A 19,637-nucleotide genomic window follows, 5' to 3' on the forward strand; every position below is an offset into this window, starting at 1 on the left:
TTTAATAATCAGTATATTTTGTTTATTTATTTATTAGTCCAAAGGGATTTGAATCCCGAAGGACTATTAGTTTCGTTTTGGCATTTTGCGTCGGACTCATAAATGTCGGTTCACTTTTCAAACTGTTGCCACAAAATGTTAGAGTGCTGCATTATATTTGAAGAAATTAAATAATGAAAAATCTGCATAAATGTATGTATATTTCTCGTATTGTGATAAAACGACGGTACATGGAGTCATCGAATTTTGAATAACATAATCCTCCAACGAATATGAGTATGTGGAAGACCAAATTTGAAATTTGAAATTTGTTTTATGATCGATTTCCTATTTTTTAAAACTTTGACGAATTTTTGATTAACAAAATCAAGGATTTCAAAGCGAGCAATGGCAACGTTGTGCAGAAAAAACATTTTTATCTCCAGCGCGTGAGTCTCTGTATCGGAAATTCTAAAGATATGCTCATTTTAAAACTATTTTGCGATATTGCTGTTGCACTGGATCTTATGGTTTAAGTGCGAGGAACATGATATTTAATAAAGAAAGGTAACACACAAAATGTTAAAAAACGCCTCTTTGGACGTAATTTAAAATCTGAAACATTTCAGATTTTTTTTTTTTTTTAAATTTATTTATATTATTTTATTTTATTTTTTAATTCAGTTTTATAATGATAAATGTTGTACAACTCCTTTTCAGAGATTATGATATTTTTTCTTTTTTATTAATAGATCAAATCACAGTAGTTAAACCTAGATTACTTAAGTTTTATAAAGCAAAATGAATCAATTTAATTTTTATTTAATTCATAAGACTTAAATAATACATAAATAATTCATAAAATTTAATAATTTTCTTGCTAATTTTCAAAAGAAAAGATAATACAGAAGGCCACATCCATGTTATGGTCATCATCTAAGCCTTTGACTAGATTAAAATTTCCATATTACAGTTTGAACAATAAAATTTTACAGTATTGATGGGTGAGTGCAATGACTTCTTTAATAAGAAAATAAAAAATTAAAAAATTAATTAATTAAAAAAACTATTATGCTCATTTCTTACAAATTTTGCATTTCATATTTTTTGGAATTATTGCATTTTTTACATTATGCACTGTACATTTTTTAGGCAATGAATCAAATCCAAAATTTTAGCTGCATATATTGTGACACTTTTGCCTTTGCTTGAACAGTTCATGGGCATAAGAAAAAATGTCCTATTTATATACATATATCAGCTTGCAGCTTTAATAGTTATTTTTGTTCATCAGTCTAGAGTTTCAGTATTTTTGTATGAACATGTGTTATGATATTAGATTAAAGACATACAGCTGGGTCTTCTATTCAGTCATATGAAAATAAATGTCATATTCAGTTCAACTATTCAGTGTATATATCATAGCTACCAACTCTTCCAGTTTTTCATCTCTTTTCCTGGTAGTTCGCCAAACCTCCCAATTTTTAATTTTATAGACATTGCTAAGGAAAATATTTCTAAGCAGTAAATGAGATTTATTGAATTAAAACATTGTGCAAATACCTTTTTGCTATGCCTAGTAATTTTCAGCACTTTATTGTTATTATTATTATTATTATTATTATTTATTTATTTATTTATTTATTTTATTTTATTTTATTTTATTTATTTTTTTTTTTTTGTAATGCTTTAATTTTATGTTTTGGGTCTTTACTGCCACTGCTTTCCATTTCCATGCCAGAATGTAAATTAGTTTGTGAATATTTAAACTGAGATTTATAGATTGTAAGACAGAATGTGTTCTGCCTCTTGAGGCCATGTTACTAAATTGCTGCTAGCTCATATAAGATTAAAGACACTTAATCTTTGACATTGCATTATGATTTCCAATATTTGAATTTCTATACCGGCTAGATTTATGAGCCAACTTTGCATTAAATTTATTTGTGTAATTTAAATTTTACATTTGATTGTTATTTTAATTTGCATTGTACTTAATTTGCACAGACGATTGGCTGAGCTGTAAGCACCAGGTGTGCCTTGTGCTCTTGAATTTTAAATAAAGGGTATTTTGCAGCCTTCTCGAGGCTGAGTTGTTATTTATACTTAGCAAGATTCAACCATTGGTTAATCAATTAATATTTGTATTCAGCTGTTTTTTTTTCAATAAATTATGTATATAACTAACTTTATTTACACAATAGTATGTACATCTTGCCAAAAAAAGAGGGGGACAGTTCTATATCTACCACTCTACTGGCAGCCAATTGACAAAATTTAGCTTGCATTTTTCACGTCTCAAAAACGCAACTAAAAATATAAATTAGATTTATATATAGCATTTCTCTAACAAAGGTATTTTGACACAAAATCGAAATTTTTCTGAAATGACATACCTATTTTTTTTCCATATTTCGATTCTATGACTCAAATTATGCTAAGTTTTGAAAAATCACACAAGTAGTTTTTAAAAAATTAGCTTTCAAAATGTAACTCCTGAATGTTAGTTGAATACGGTGTATATTTATTAATATCTTTTTTTATAATATGCTACAGATTTTTCTCTATCTATTTACTTAATATATTAATTCTTAATTTATAGAAATTGTGCCTTTATCTGTTTTTTTAGATAATTGAAGCTACAGGACCATTTAGCACTTTCTTTTTTGTTCCTGTGATATTCTTTGGATCATTTTATCTTCTGAATCTAATGCTTGTTGTTGTAATAAGCTCATATGATGCTGTAGTGGCTTCAAAAGAAGTAAGTTGAAAACTTTAAAAAAATATATTTATATATAAAACAAATTTGGGAATATGTATTGACATCATCTTGATAAGCTTAATATCTTTAAAAAATGACTACCAGCTGTCTTCTTCTGTCACTGGTGTTGCAACATGAATTGCTTCTGTGTGTTTCATGGAAAAAAGCAAGGTAATCTAAAATTCCGCTTCATTATTCTCTAATTCTGATGAATCCAGTCAATGTTGCTAAAACTTGAAAAATGGGCACCTTTGCACATCAAAGCCATCTTAAATCAAAACCAAGCTGCATGGTTTCTTAATCCCTTACTTGGAAACATGTTTCTACACTCTATTTTGACTTTATTTGGCAATTCTGCTTCAGTTTAAAAATTCATTCTGCAATATATTTTTATAATGATAATCAAATTGTTGATCACAAAAAGTAATGCACTTTCTGTGCTTTCACATGCAAGTGAGTGGGACTCCTCCAACTCAATAACTATATCTAAATGGTAACATTAAATGCAATCATATTATGCAGTGCATACTGTATTATACATACAGTCAAAAGTCGTTAATCCGGACTCGTCGGGACTTCGGCGATTCCGGATTATCGATTTTTCCGGATTATAGATCATCAGTTTAAATCTGGTAAGATGGCATGCAGAAATTACAAAATTAAAAATATGAAACCGTAATTTATGAAATAAAGAACAATTATGATCTAAAGGGTATCAAAATTTAGAAAAAGAAAAAGCTTAATATTTATTTGTTTACTTTATTAAACATTTCCTTTAATGTAAGTTGCTTCGTTTCATGTGATAATACTTTCTCTTTAATTCTATTAAACAGACATAATTTCTTGTTTAGTTACAAAGTTCCACTGTTCAAGTCCTATAATTGCTGTTTCGAGAATACCGACTAATTTGTCAATCGAAATGTTTTCGTTTTCAATAACCCCTGGGTCACTTTCTTCACTATCGGAAGCGAATTATAATGACGAGGAACTTGATTTAAATCATATCAAAGACCGAATGAAATACTACACTTAGTATGGAATTATAAACCAAATAAAATAAAAACATCTGCCCTGAAGATAAGGATAGTGCTGACAGATCAACTTCCAATCCGCCGCATGAAATTGATAAACAGATTTCGGATCTCAAAACATACTTTCGCTTTGTAGTAAATATATATCGGAAATTCTATTTGACATAATCGAAAGTTCAAGCTTACTTTTATAAAATTGCTGTAACAGTCTGCAAAAAATAATAAGCCGGATCCAATTCGAAGATTAAGGAACAACGCAATCGGCAACATTAACTGAATTAGATAACTTTAGCTTAGCGTATAACTCCGTTACAATTTAAACGCGCATGCGCACAAACATATTCGCAGCCGTAAGGGTCTTACGCGCTCTCGTAAATGCCTGTGCGCATGCGTGAACGCGACGCATGCGCAGAAAGTTTGTAGCTTTGAGGTCCGGATTATAGATCATTCCGGATTATGGGTGTCCGAATTAACGACTTTTGACTGTATAATATTAATAGTAATAACCTACACTTTGAAAATGTTTGCTTTAATTATTAAGATATGTATATTAAGTAATAAATAAAAGCACAAGGAAAAGCCAGAACAGTGTCGATGCACGCTTAGATCCATACTGAAGAAGAATTTTGATTGCGTAGTCTGCTAATAATGTTAACTTGGTAATATCCAAAGAAACTGGCAGTCGAGGCTCCATTTTTATTGGCAATTGATAATTTGTGGCCACCATCACTTGGCACTCTAGTTGTGCCTTTCCACAGAAGATTTACATTTTTGATATTGTTGAGATAGAAAGCAAGCCAACAAAATTACATCTTAGCAGAGTAGAGAGCAAAGCTGAAGGTTTTATCTTTATCCTGAATATTTTTGGTAGTACATTTTTGCTCAAACAGCAGAATGTATTTGTCGATAGGAAAATTTTTGATCCGTCAAAAATAGTAAATTGAAATTTTGCAGCGTTGACAGTGGCTATTGATTCTGTGTTTGTTGCCATCCTTGTTTTGGATCTAGTATTCATAATTTTTGAAGCACGAATAATCAATTTACACAAAGTTCTGAAGCACCAATAATTTTTTCATCAATCACTTGAAAAACTTTTCATTGTGCGTAATGGATAATCACAGTGCACTTGAAAAACATTTCATTTTCACAGCCGATGAGAAGCAAAGCACAGGGAAATTCTGTCTGCAGATGGTTTGACGCTCTATGCAATGTCCTTGACCCACTGCAGACAATGAAAGTTGAAAGCTCATTAAATAATCCACGGGAGCTTTTTCCCACACAGAATAACTCACACTCCTCCTGAATATTATAACGTCCTGGCGGCTAAATAAATAACTGTGATATTTCGGCAGTAGTGATGAAGCTTTCCTCTCCCTGCGCTCTTAAAACCTATGCTGCTGCTCCCATCTTCCTTTTCTCTTTGACACATTAAATTTAAAATAATCTTATTTAGTAACGAATAGTGATCTGCTTCTGAAATTAAATTAAAGCTATGAAATAAAGATGTACCATTAAAAACTAAATCAACTTGCCTCATCATTTGGATTAGCCTTACCACTCTGCAAAAACCATGCCTGAACTTTGATGCCAAGCTTCATCAAAACTACCAAAATATCACATATATATGGAGAGAAATAGATTTACTTTTTTCTTACTAAATTGTACCTAAATGTAGTCTAAGCTGGATTAATTTTGTAAAATTATATGCTTCTGTGAGTTGACTTTTTCAACATGGATAAAATTTATGTACTTTATTGTTTTCATTTTCTTTTCAGAAACAAAATCTTCCTCTATCTTCTTTCAAGTTTGAAAGCCGTTTTCAGTTCAACATAGAAAAATTATGTATTTTTTCTTTACCTACTGATTTAGAAACTTTAAAGGGAATCTTGAAAGAAAATCAGACTATGGTAGAACATGAGATCGCTCTAAGAACAAACTGGAATAAAGTAAAAGAAATTATTTTGAATAAGAGAAAAAAACTAACAAACCAGGTAAAATGAATTTTTTCTTTTTAACAGCCCTGTTTTGTTTATTTTAAGGTCATTAAAACCAAATTTTAAAGTGAACTTTTGTTGACTTTTCATGCAGTCATTGTTTACACAAGCTGTGAAATGCTTTTAGAAAGTTATAACTTCCTGAATGTTAACATTATGTTGCCGAGTAATGTTCAAAATAAAGTATAGGGTTTTAACAAAAGTTTCTTACCATGGCATATATCGTCAGTGCGAACAGTTGGCATTGCTGTGTTTAATCATATTTTGTCAAACGATTTTTGGCATTTGAAAGAAACAGATTTTCTTTAGAACACTGTGCTGTGAAATTTGTAAAAAAATATTGTTATCATTAAGTACAGATCGTCTGAAATGGAACTGTCATGCTACCAGATTAGAACCATCATTTACTTCCAGTTCTGTTGCCAAAAGTCACCTACAGAATGTCACCAAATCATGTGTACAGCTTTAGGTACTAATGTTGTATCATATGACACTGTGAAGGTTTGGTACTGAAAATTCAATAACAAGGACTATTATATTCAAGAAGCAGAGTGCTCTAGCCAACCTGCTGATGTTGATGAGGCCCCTGTGTGAGAACTTGTGGAAGTAGATTAGTATGCAACCACTCGAGAGCTCGCTAAGGTGTTAGATGTTAATGCCACATTTGTTAATCGAGCTATGCATTGCATAAACTTGACGTCAAAAAGTCAATCACTGGATGCCTCATGAGCTGACTGAAGCAGATAAGGACAGACGTGTTCGGCTTGCACTAATCTGCTCGAATATCAATGGAAGGACAAAATTCTGAACCAGATCATCACTTGTGATAAAAAGTGGATTTACTTCAACAACACAGGCCAAAAAGGAGGTTGGTCTGTACTTGGTGAGCCAGTCAGCAACTTCACAAACCACATTTTGACTAACAGAAAGATCATGCTTTGTATCTGGTGCCATTACCATGGTATTATACACAGTATCTGAAAAAAGGTAAAACCCTCGACTGTAAGGTGTACAGCAAGATGCTAGTCTGTGTTGATGCTTCTATCAAGGAAATACATTGAAATGAGTTCAAACGCAAAAAGGTAATGTTCCATGGAGATAATGCAAGACCACATGTATCTGGACTCTGTGCGGTCTTGAATTGGATCTTTTGCCACACCCACCGTATAGTCTCGATATTCTAACTTTTTTCACCCCTGTACCTACATCTTCCTGGTGCTATCTTCCATTTTGCACAGGACATCCGAAATGAGGTTGGTCTGTTTTGCACTCATGGCCACCAAGTTTCTGCGCCGAAGGCTTTGAAACTACCAAAACGTTGGCAGAAAGTCATAGATTTGGGTGGTGATTATTACTCGCACTAAAGATACTGCTTTCATGTGTTTTTTTTTTTTTTTTTTTTTTTTCAACTTTATGAGGAACATTTTTTGGCAGGAAACTTTTGTTATAACCTTTTGGCAAAAGTATAATAAAATTTCATTATACTTTTGCCAAAAGGAAAAAATTGCATGAAATAAGTTTGAAAAAAAAAATTTCAGTACAGTAAAAGTAAGCACTAAATGTATTGTGAAAACTGTGGGAAACCCTCACAATAAAAGTACTGTGAGTGTCGTTTTGTGTAGTTGAAACTATTTATTTTTAATGAAGAGAAAGTATTCAATGAGACTACTCTCTTTCAATATGGTCATCAGCATTGTGTACAGTAAAATGACCAGCAATGCAAAGTCCTGGTGTAGCTTATAGAAGTGCTTATTCTGTTGATGATTTGAAAAGAGTGATATATTGCCTGAAAATTCTATAGAGAAGTTTGGAAACAAATGCTATGCAGTGGTTCCTTCATGTTATGAATTGGAGTATAGTTGCAGATATCTAAATCTTGGAAGTGTGGTGGATGGAGGAGCATTTTTGGCATAAACAAATCAGCCACAAGTTACAGTGTATGTATTGCAAAAGCATTTTTCACACAATCATTATCCTGCAAAAGGGAAGGAAAATTTAAAAGAAACTGTCCCTGCTGCTTCCGCAGCCCTGGTTGTAAATCAAAAAAAGTATGATAATTATAAAATCCTAAATCTGGACATTCATTATCTGGAAACTTTTTTTTTCTTCCCCCCCCCCTTTTCTTTTTTTTTTAGAAATTTTTCTTGCATAGTTTTTGTACATGTAGATTTGGCACTTTTTTTATAATAAAATGCAGAGAGTCCTGATTCTTAATTTCACTTCTGCTCTAAATAAAATACAGTCATATTGAAGAAACAAACATTTATTTCTGTAAATCTGTATGATCAATAATAGAGTTCCATAATTGTATCTTAACTTGGCATATATCTCAAACCAAAGAAGCATTCTTCATCAAAATATGATTAATTTCATATCGATTGAAAAATTTATATTTCTGATGCCAATCTGTTGAATCATTATTTATTATTATTTTGCATTCTTCACTGCAGGACTGTAAACACATGGCAGTTTGAGAAATGACTCATGCTGTGATGTCTGAAACAATTTTTTTAATATTAGTATCTGAATACTAAACAGCATGGTAACCTTTTAAGTTGACATTACACTTGGTAGTGATTACAGACTTCAGTGAACTATGCTCTAAAGCAGGGCTTTTTAAACTTTTGTCATTCACGACCCCATTTATGATTGCGAGTTTCTTGACGACCCCATACAAATATAAAAGAAAAATAAATTAATATTTTTTGATGATTTATTTATTAGGTAACAATATACATATACATATGAAAATATATAAGTTTAGAATTCGTTTTGAAACATACAAAAATCTAAAACTAAAAATTGCACAAAAAATTATAAAATTGTATTTATTATAGTTTCAAAAATAAAAGTGGATTCTGACCATCTTAATTCTCTCGAATATATTCAAGTAGTTGCGTGGTAAGTATTAAATTAAAGTATAAGTAAAAAATTTAATGAGATGAATGTGCCTGTTTTTTATTGCATAACAAATCAAATCTTGGTGGAATGTTTGAAACTGCTGGACGTAAGACCTCTTCAACATTTTTTAACGCTGAACGATATTGGGATTTAATATGTGTTAAAGCTGAGAAAGTAACTTCACATAAATATGTGGTGTTGAATGGCAGAAGTACATTTAATGCCATATCAGCGATTGTGGGAAATTCAGTTCTAGTTCCGATCCAGAATTCAGTCAAGGGGTTTTTTTGAAATTGTAGTTTTGAGTCACTCGAAAGCTCAGCAAATTCCTCTTGAGCTTTAAGTGGCAGGTGATCAATCTCACTTAAGCCAATCCAAAACGGCTTTTCAATCCAAACTATTTTTTGGAAATCAATATTTAATTTAAAATTTGTCCGGAACTGTATTTCTAGCGCTTTTAAGTGATGTACAATAATTTTTGCAATAAAAGTTTTACAATGAATTTTCTCGATTACAAAATTGTCGACACTGGAAAACATTTCGAACGAATTTTTTTCGACCCTACTTTTCCAAATGTTGATATTTTTAATAAAACTTTCAATTTTATTATTTGAAGTAAATATATCGCAATATTTTCCTTGAAGAGACAAGTTGAGATCGTTTAACTTCGCAAAAATATCTGACAAATAACACAGCTTGGATAGCCATAAGTCATTTTGAAAAAAAGCAGCAAGTTCACATTTTCGTTCGGTTAAAAATATTTCGATCTCGTCCTTTAATAACAATAATCTTCTTAAATTTTGACCTCTTGACAACCATCTTACTTCTGCATGTAATAACAAAGTTGTGTAGTTGGAATCCGTATCCTTACAGAGATTTGAAAATAAGCGACTGTTAAGGGCGTGGCTCTTAAAAAAATTTATGATTTTAACAGCATCCTGAAGCACATCGTTCAATTCTGGTGCTAATTTTTTTGCTGTAAGAGCCTCTCGGTGAATAAGGCAGTGAGTAAAAGTTATATGATCATAATGAACAGCTTGAAAAAATGATTTAAAACCAATATTTTTGCCCGTCATCGCTCTTGCACCATCTGTGCATATTCCAAAGCAATTTTTCCATTCTAAACCTTCTGCTTTTAAAAATTCGTCAACTTTACAATATATGTCTTTCCCTGTAGTATGGTCTTCCATAGGACGACAAAATAACAATTCTTCCTCCACGCTTTCTTTATAAACGTACCTGACATATACTAACAACTGAGCCAATTTAGTAATATCAGTTGTTTCGTCCAACTGAATTGAAAATTTTGGGCTTTCTTTAATTCTTGTAATACGTTGTATTAATTGATCCTTGTTAATATCAGAAATTCTATTCGAGACAGTGTCATTCGACAAAGGAATTTTTCGAATATCATCGCCATATTTTCTTCCATGTAGTATTTCTACCATTTTAATAGCAGCAGGTAACACAGATCTTCTCCAATGGTGAACGGCTTTTTATTTTTAGCAATACAGTATGAAACTTCATATGACGCTAGTAAATATTTTTCATTAACAGTTATAAGTTTTTCAAAGATTTTCTTTTCTTTATTTAAAGATTTCAACAGTCTTTCAAAATATTCTTTTGGTTTATTGACATACGAAACATGCTTTGATTCAAGATGTCTTTTTAATTTTGATGGTTTCATACTCTCCGAAGCCAATAATTCATTGCAGATCAAACAAAGAGGTTGTTCATTACCCTCACAATTTTGAAATGTAAAGCCAAATTGAAGAAAAGACTCATCATATTTTCTTTTTCGCACATTAGATGCCTGTTTTCCAATACTTTGTCCTGCCTGAGAAGAGTTTGTAGCATTATCATCTGCGTCATTACCATTCTTCTTTAAGTTCAGCCATTTATCCATGGCCAAAAATTATTTTGATCCTAAAATAAAATAAATATATAAAAATAACATATTGCAGATAATAATTGATTTATTAATTACCGAATAAATAAAAAAAAAAACTAAAATCTTGTTACGGGGGACACTGACAATTGACCACACTAGAAGAGCGTCAACACTCCACTAATTCATATTACAGTCAGTGTAGGTGAGTTTACACAAGCGTTTTAGTCAATGCGAGTTACGGAATGTTATGAAAATTCGCTTAAAAAGCATAAAATTCACAAATTTTTCAACGGGTTTTACAAGTATTTATGCGCGCTTTTTTATAAGAGCCCCACAGACCGGTTTGGTTAATGCGTATTTGCCAGCGCGTGTATTGAATCATTGTTTAGCTGCAGGTTGCACGTGTGTACGTGCGCGCATTCCTCCCTTGTGGGAAGTCAGCGGCGCGCGGTTTATTCAACATGTATGATACCGACAAACGCACTAACAATGTATAGCCACAGTATAATAATAGCGATCATCGATCGTTTACTGCTGTCGGTGGAGATAGCTCAAAACCTTCAACAAATGCGCGTGTCTAGACACTGCAAGTCCACTGTATTCCGCCAACTCTAGTGATGTTATAAAATGGTATATATATATATATTATATATAAATATTTGACATTAAAATCTCTCGCGACCCCAGAATTTTGCTACGCAACCCCAAATGGGGTCGCGACCCATAGTTTAAGAAGCCCTGCTCTAAAGTGTTAATGAAAAGAAAGCTAACAGATATTTCTTTCCATGCACAAAAATAAAATTGTTTAAATGATACTCATAGACCAAAAGATTACATTTAGTATTGTTTGAATTAAGAGTAACTGATTAGTTATTCAGATAAGCCCAATACCAGCACCAGAGCTGGTGCAGTTGCAGGCAGCAGAATTTAAGACATGCAGAAACTGCCATGGGCCACAAAATGTCTTGCACCACTCTTTGATAAGCGTTGAGTATATGTGGAAATTTATTTATTTGAAACTCAGATATGCCTTAAGCATATGCAAAAAATAAGTGTCAGTGTAATAAATAACTGAATTAGTATAATCCAGACTTAACTTCATCATTGTGCTATAGAAGCAAAACAAAATTTAGCAGAACAGCATGTCTTTAGTTGTCACTCACATAATACATTGCCATTAGTGTATAGTGGATGCTGCTAAGCTTTGTAATGATAGCCTCAAATCTGGAGCTTTTCAGATGTCACAAACAAAAAGCACAATTTTCCAATGAATGGAATTTATGAAGAAATGAAAAAAAGTTGTAATAGATGAAGGTGATGTAACAGAAGTTTTTCGTCATGATGACAATGCCACAATCATCAATAAACTAACAGTCAACAAAATCTGTAGTATGCTTCTAATGCAGGAAAAAAATATTAAAAAATATACATTCAAAGAAATGTTTAATAGAGCAAACAAACACTAAACTTTTTTCTATAAATTTTGATTCCTTTAAGGTCCTGACAAGAGAGATTTCTAGCATCATTGCTATAATTCTACAAATGAATTCATCCATTGTACTTTTTTAAGATTTTACACCTACATTAACTTGAAGTGCACATTTCAACACATCTATTGGGCAAATTTTTATCTTCTTTGAACTATATATAGCTATTTATATACTTCATTACATGAAAGAGTTTTTTCATAAATCTGAATTATGAGTTATGGTATATACCATAATTTTCATGTTTGAAATAAAGTGATCTTAGGTATAGTTAGCAGGTATAAGAGATGACTATTAACATACACTCCAAAAATTTTACTCTGGTTTTGAGAGTATTAAATGAGTTCTGTTTTTCAGTATCATAAATAAGAATTATTTAAAAAATTTTTGATAATGAAAAAAGCCATCACTGCCACTACTCATTCTTGGACATCACTGCATCAACTAATAGGCAAATTGCTTAAGCCACAAACAACTTGCTATGGATTCTATTCTTAAGTGATTTAGTGCATTGTATCAGTGGGCCCAGGTTTGAATCCTGGAGAAGATATGTATGTTTGTAAGTGTATGATGTCTGCGTGGCAAGAGGACACTTAAAATACGAGACAAAAATCCTCTTAAGTGGTTTTCTGAGAGGGGAAGAGAGGTGGGAACCCATCGGATCTATCTCTTGGGATGTTCTCCATCAAAAGTTCAAAAGTGGCAAAGTTCGTCATGGCACAGTTAGTGGAATAGCACTATATTTGTCTGACCAGTGGTGAAATTCTGGTCTCGAGCTCACTTTTATATATACCTATTGCTGTATGAACATTTTGTGATTTTCCTCACATGTAATATAAGTATGGGCTAGTTTCCTTAGGATAGCCCTTCACTAAAACACCTTTCTGATCGGCAGATAGCCTTAATACATTTTAACTGTGTCAAGTAATCTAATCAAATAATCTGGCCATTATTAATTGTGGGAAAAATATACATTTTTTTTATATCTCTGTAAGCACAAGAAAATAAAATAAAATTATAATTTGAACTTAAGTAATATGATTTGATTTTAATGAGTTTTCAGAATTTATCATGGTTTAATTACATTAAATTCTTTTTAAATTTTAGTATATAAAAGATTCTAACTTATCTTGTTCTTTTATGTTTCCATTAACTACAGATAAAAAAAAAGATCTGTATAATTAGAAATTTTCCAGTTTTTCTTTTCTTTATTATTATTATTATTATTATTATTATTATTATTATTATTATTATTATTATGAAAAATTTTAAATGTGGTATAAAATTTCTTTATTAACAGGAACACAGATTTGAATAAAAGAAATACACATTTAATTATCTGCATTCAAATTTTATAATATTGCCTCCAAAATAATATCATATTTGAAAATAATTATATAGTTCACTGAATTATTATAGTAAATTCATTGTTGTTTTTTATTCTGTTTTAGGCTGAAGGGAATGAAATAAATTTGATGAAAGAACAAGGTATTTGAAACAAAAGTTTATACGCAACTAGATTTTTCTTAGTGATTGATGATAATAAAGAATTTTGTACATATTTATTCTTACTTTGTATGATCTTTTAAAGTTTTAGTAATTTCCTTCTAAGTGTATTAATTAATTTCAACAATGCTTGTAACTTAAATTGTTTGATGAATTAAATTCTGAGGAAACAAATGAAAAGATTTGTAAGATCTATCTCTACTTGTCGACATACACTAACTTAGATCCTACAATGAACCTGGCAAATTATCGCACAGGCGTGAATTAAATACCAGCAACAGAAGAAGGGTGCGAAATAACCCTTTATTGAATCAGACTAATTTAACAGAAAGCACAGACATCGTCCGTTACAAAAGCACCATTCACTTGCGGCGGTAATTAAACGTAAACTGAAAATGAACGAGTGCAAGAACGCACTTCAAAATTACTCCTAAGAAATAGACTCACGGAAATCTAACCGGCGTGATGCTAAACTGATAAGTCCAAGAGGCTTACTAGCGTAACCACAAAATAACAACGAAATGTGTGCTAGGCTAGCGAAAAACACTCTGAATAAACTGAGATAATCACATGTTTAAATAGCACTTCATTTAACTTTAAATTTACATCCTGGCGAGAGAAGTGAGGGGAAGTTGAGAACAGGAAAACTTAAAATTTGTTATGCAAAATAAGAAAAACCCTACAGATTCAATGTAGAAAGAAATTAATTGCTACCTGCAGATTAATTGCTAGTATCTTTCTTGTTCATGTTGAGTTGAATCTAGCAATAATTTTTATACTTATTTGCAATAATTTTTACACTTATCTGTGCTAATTTTTTTTCTGAATTTCTTCATTTGTTTAAACTGTGCAAAGTTATTTTTCTAAACCTTCAATGCTGTAAATAAAGCAATTATGCTATTTATATGGGCATTTAATTCTAAAAGTAAAATGTAAGCAGTTTCTCTTATTTTGTATTATGAAGAAATTTTATATACAAAGTGTAATAATATAATCTAGCTATAAAATATGCATTTCATTTTGCTGAAAATTATACTTTAATTGTCTTCAAAAACTGTACTCTAGTTTAAGAATGTAATTTTGCCCTGTTTTAAAACGTAAATAATTTCTCGTTATTTTGCATGTATAAAGTTTGCTGTTAATCTTAAATAAAGGTAAAGAAATAGATACTCTTTTACACCTCTTTCAAGTCTGTTCCTCATATTTTTAATAAAAATGATGTCTGGAGATTTAGCTAAGCTAAATATTTTTTGCTTGTAGTAGTAAAAGTGACCAGAATTTTATGTTATGTGATTATGTGTCATACATTTCAGATTGTTGTCTTGATGGGATATGAAATTTTAGTTTGAAGTCAATTGAACAGCACTTGATGTTTCTCTCAGTATACCTAATTATAAAATATGGTTCATGTTGCAGTCAGATCAGCAAATACGAAAAATATAAAATTTAATCTTGTAGAGGGTTATCATATTTTTGTAAATTTTGGATTTAGTTTAAACAACCTGTAGATATTTGCCTTTATTCTACAGCTGATGAATGACTTCTGAAATACAGTCAAAAGTCGTTAATTCGGACACCCATAATCCGGAATGATCTATAATCCGGACCTCAAAGCTAAAAACTTTCTGCGCATGCGCTGCGTTGACACATGCGCATAGGCGTTTACGCGCTTACGACTGCGCATAATGCGTGTGCGCAAGTGTAGAATACGTTTTCGCGTGCGCGTTTAATGTATAACGGATGGTATAAGCTAAAATTATCTAATTATCTATTTCAGTTAATGTTGATGATTGCGTTGTTCCTTAATCTTCGAACTGGATCCGGCTTATTACTTCAGACTGTAAGGCTTATTACTTCAGACTGTGATCCGGCTTATTACTTCAGACTGTAAGAGCAATTTTATAAAAGTAAACTCGAACTTTCGATTATGTCAAATAGAATTTCCGATGCTGGAGCGCCCAAAGGATCTACAAAACGAAAGTATGTTTCGATGTCCATCAAACAAAAAGTGGAATTGCTGCAAAAAATGGATAAAGACACGAAGAAGGTGACAGAGAGGTTAGTGAAAACGAAAAAATTTCGATTGATAAGTTAGTCGGTATTCTCGGCACAGCAATTACGGGACTTGAACAGCGGAACTTTGTAACTGAACAAGAAAGTATGTCTGTTTATAGAATTAAAGAGAAAGTATTATCACATAAAACGAAGCAACTTAAACAACTTACATTGAAAGAAATGTTTAATAAATTAAACAAATAAAGCCTTTTTTTTTTTTTTTTTTTTTTTTTTTGTACATTTTAATACCCTTTAGATCATAATTGTTCTTTATTTCATAAATTACGGTTTCATATTTTTAATTTTAGAATTTCTGCATGCCATCTTACGAGATTTAAACTGATGATCTATAATCCGGAATCGCCGAAGTCCCGACGAGTCCGGATTAACGACTTTTGACTGTATTACATTTTGTTCTTCAGTCAGATTTTCAGAGGTATTATTGTTTGTGCACAAACACTTCTCTCTTTTTGATTGCAAATATTACTTGACTATAATTTTCAAAACAGGAAAGCTTGACTATCTATTTTTTTTCTGATTATTATCCATCACATGTAAATATTTTATATATATATATATATGGGTAATCAAATAGCTGAATGTTTATTAACAGTCATAAAAATTTATTTTATGTGCATTGCTTCCAGTCACTGAATTAACATGCTCACTGAGCAAACTGATATGATTCGTCCTTTCGCATGTGCTAAGATCCTATCTACCTTTTTATGGTTTTAATTACTTTCTGTTGTTTTATTATATAAATATATTTACAACAGATTAAGTTTAGCAGTAAATAAATTCACATAAGTATACTTTCAGTTGGCATATGAAATAATATTTTTGCTCTGTGTACCAGCTACAAGATAATTTGGAACTAGATAAACAATACTTATCTATTCTGTGCATACGCACAAAATTCCTGTACATGCGATACAATATTTTCCATTAATCTTACATAAGTCACTGGACAAGATTTAGGACAGTCTGTTCATAAGATTTTCCAATTGAATAAACACCCTCCAAGAAAATGGTTTTGAATTCTAAATGTTTAGTTATTTTATCTATATTTTGAGAAATAAATGATTCATTTCAGTATGCCAATTATTTATCTACTTCTTGTGTATCAAACATCTAAACGTTATATGCTTTTGCAATGGCAATACTTATACTCAGTGATTTTAGGTAAGGTGATCAGTAATGAGTTTTCTCATTACATCTTGATATATATAGCTGGCATGATTGATTGTAACTGGCAAGTAAACTCAACTTGCCCACTAGAAGTATTCTTGTAGGCGGTAGTGAATGCATGTTAAGCATGAAATTTCTTGCATAAAGAAGTGTAGCTACAATTGAATGCATATTTTCAATGAAAATTATGTTTTTTTCCCTTGTATTTATAAAAGATTTTCTAAGGTTCTTGATACTCTGTTTGGCATTATGCATTTAGCTAGCTATTGTCCATTGTTTTAAAAATATAATCTCTATAAGATTCTGGGGTATAATCTCATCTCTAATTCTGGGATATAATATAATCTCATTGGGATGCAAAGTGCACCCATAATGATGATGTGAAATGAAAAGAATACAATTCCTCAGAATTAATTATCTGGGAATGAAATTGTATGTGGAATTTAAGGCTACGTCTGTCTTCGAGTGTCATCTTTCGACCTATGCATTAAAGCCTCTCCAAGTTATTAAAATGCAGAGAACTATCACCAATCCATTGTAGCTTTATCCTATTACACAAACATATGCATAATATGTAACAATTAATAAAAAATATATGTAAATAATTAATAAAATTATTTTATTTTACCTCTTTAAATGAAACAAATTTAAACCAGAAAAAAAATACATTTTATTATTAGCTTTTTAAATGTGTTACATTTAACTATTAAGTGCTGAAACTTGGGTACATTTTACATTGTTTGTATTTTAATTCAACTTTTGCTCTGTCTTTTAAAGGTCACTGGTTGAAATTCAGGCAAAAAATTCAAATGGTCGTTGATCATAAATTTTTTCAGTGTTTCATATTCTTAATAATAGCAGTTAATGCAGTTGTTCTTGCATCAGAATCTTCTGAAATATCTGAAACATATCAAAGTTTTTTGGAACTTTCCAATTTTGTAAGTAAATAATTATTTTACATGTTTATTAAATTAATTTGTCACCAGATCAGTAATTAGAAACCTTTATTCAGAATAGAGACCTATGAGAGACGAGAGTTTTAGTTGTGATGTTTCAAAAGTTCTTCCCTCTTTTTGGCAGAACTGGTTATACTTGTAATGTAGATTCTCGTACATTATTGGGGCAACAGAAATGCGACAAAATTTTGAATATAAAGTGGATGTGTTTATTTTAGCATCCATCTCTCAAGTGTTCGTTCTGTACATCAAGGAGAAGCCCTATTAAGCTATCTTCTCATCAGAGTTATCTATAAGGATTTTATATAATATGACAGATTTATGAGTTTGCTGATTTGGTGAGCCCCATGTAATATAATTTATAAGAAAGAAAGGATTTCATCCAAAAAAAGAAACAGGGATACAATTTGGGTAGAGAATCGCCAACAGATTATTTAGGAATATGATTAGAATTTAATTAACTGATTAAAAATATTATTACAGATTATCATATGGGTGTGGGTGGATGTGTAAAGAAAAAGTGTGAATAAATACAATGGAAGTGCCAATTGAAATGCTAAACAAAAGATTAAAATAAGAGACTTTGTTGCTGATTATTATTAATTAACATAAATAACTTAATGTTTAAATGACTTTTATTGTTTTATTTCTTTCTTTTCATAGCATGCTGTTTTTATTTCAATTTCTCATATTTTTCTTATTTTTATGGCTTGTTCTATATGATTACTGTATTTATTTTTGAAATTAGTTATGTTTTATAATTTATTAGCACATTGGGACTTTATCACACATATCTGAATTTTTAAAATTTAAAGTCAGATATAAAATTGAATAGAAATGTCAAATTGAAAAGGGTTTGACACATATACGAGTTTCTCATGAAAAAAATGCACTTCTCATGACTTTTGATGGTTGCATGGAGGAAGAGGTTCCAGTTCTCCTTTATAAGTCAGGATCTTTCTATGGAATCAGCAATAATTCCCGTATTTTAATTGGCAATTCCAGTGTGTTTATTTAAAAATTCCAATTAATAATTACCACAATAGGGCACCTTCGCTTTCTAAATTTCACTATATATATATGACAGTATCTTGTATATTTTTTCCGTTTTGCTTTTTTTTTTTTTTTTTTTTTAGTTTGTACTACTATGAATTCTTATTTTAATTTTGATTTGTTTATATATTGTGTTAAACCTTTTATACGCAATTGCAATTATTAGTATTGTTGAGGAATTGCCTTGCTTTGATTCCAGTTTGCTTTTAACTTTAGATGCTTTATATATATATATATACACATATATAACTTACTAATCTGTAATCACTCATATGTGCTTATATTTAATATAAAAAATAGCATCATGCCATAAAATTATAAGTGAGGAATACATTTAAGATTTTATAATACATATTGTCAGAGTTATGCCATTAAAGCTTAATACATCAGGCATATCTCAAATATTGTGCTCCTTAAATATGCTGTTATTACTTTTGCATTAACATTTTTTTTTTTTTTTTTTTTTTTTTTTTAAGCTTTGTTCTTTTTTGTGTGTGTGTGTCTTCTAGCTTTTTACTTAAGGCAAGAACCCTACTTCCCATATCCTCTTCAAAGCTGTCCTTGAAATGATAAAAAGTTTAGAATGAAATTATTTGAGTGAAACAACAGCAAGATACTTCTTGACCAGGCTGACTTTGGTTCATGTAAAATTCTGTAATTTATTAGACTTCAGTATTTTAGTGCAAAGTACTGCTAAAATTTGTTTCATTCTACTCACAATACTTTTACATTATATTTTTCACTTAGCCAATATTTAGGAATACTTTATTATACATTTTTCACACAGGTTATTCTAAGGTAGTGGTTATATTGGTTTTAAATAATCTTTGTAAAG

General features: G+C 30.8%; 1 protein-coding gene across 1 annotated transcript in view; it reads left to right on the forward strand.

Annotated features, from left to right (window-relative positions):
• LOC118182274 (sodium channel protein 1 brain-like) overlaps positions 1-19,637 on the forward strand; it is a 102,524-nt gene that overhangs the window by 20,051 nt on the left and 62,836 nt on the right. The window contains exons 4-7 of the mRNA XM_035351596.2: positions 2,609-2,740; positions 5,547-5,762; positions 13,496-13,532; positions 17,571-17,731. Coding sequence (XP_035207487.2) covers positions 2,609-2,740; positions 5,547-5,762; positions 13,496-13,532; positions 17,571-17,731 — 546 coding nt within the window. The remainder of the gene's footprint in view (positions 1-2,608; positions 2,741-5,546; positions 5,763-13,495; positions 13,533-17,570; positions 17,732-19,637) is intronic.

This window comes from Stegodyphus dumicola, chromosome 8, assembly GCF_044657685.1.
Source record: "Stegodyphus dumicola isolate Sdum_Otavi_A_Nest chromosome 8, ASM4465768v1".
NCBI lineage: Eukaryota > Metazoa > Arthropoda > Arachnida > Araneae > Eresidae > Stegodyphus > Stegodyphus dumicola.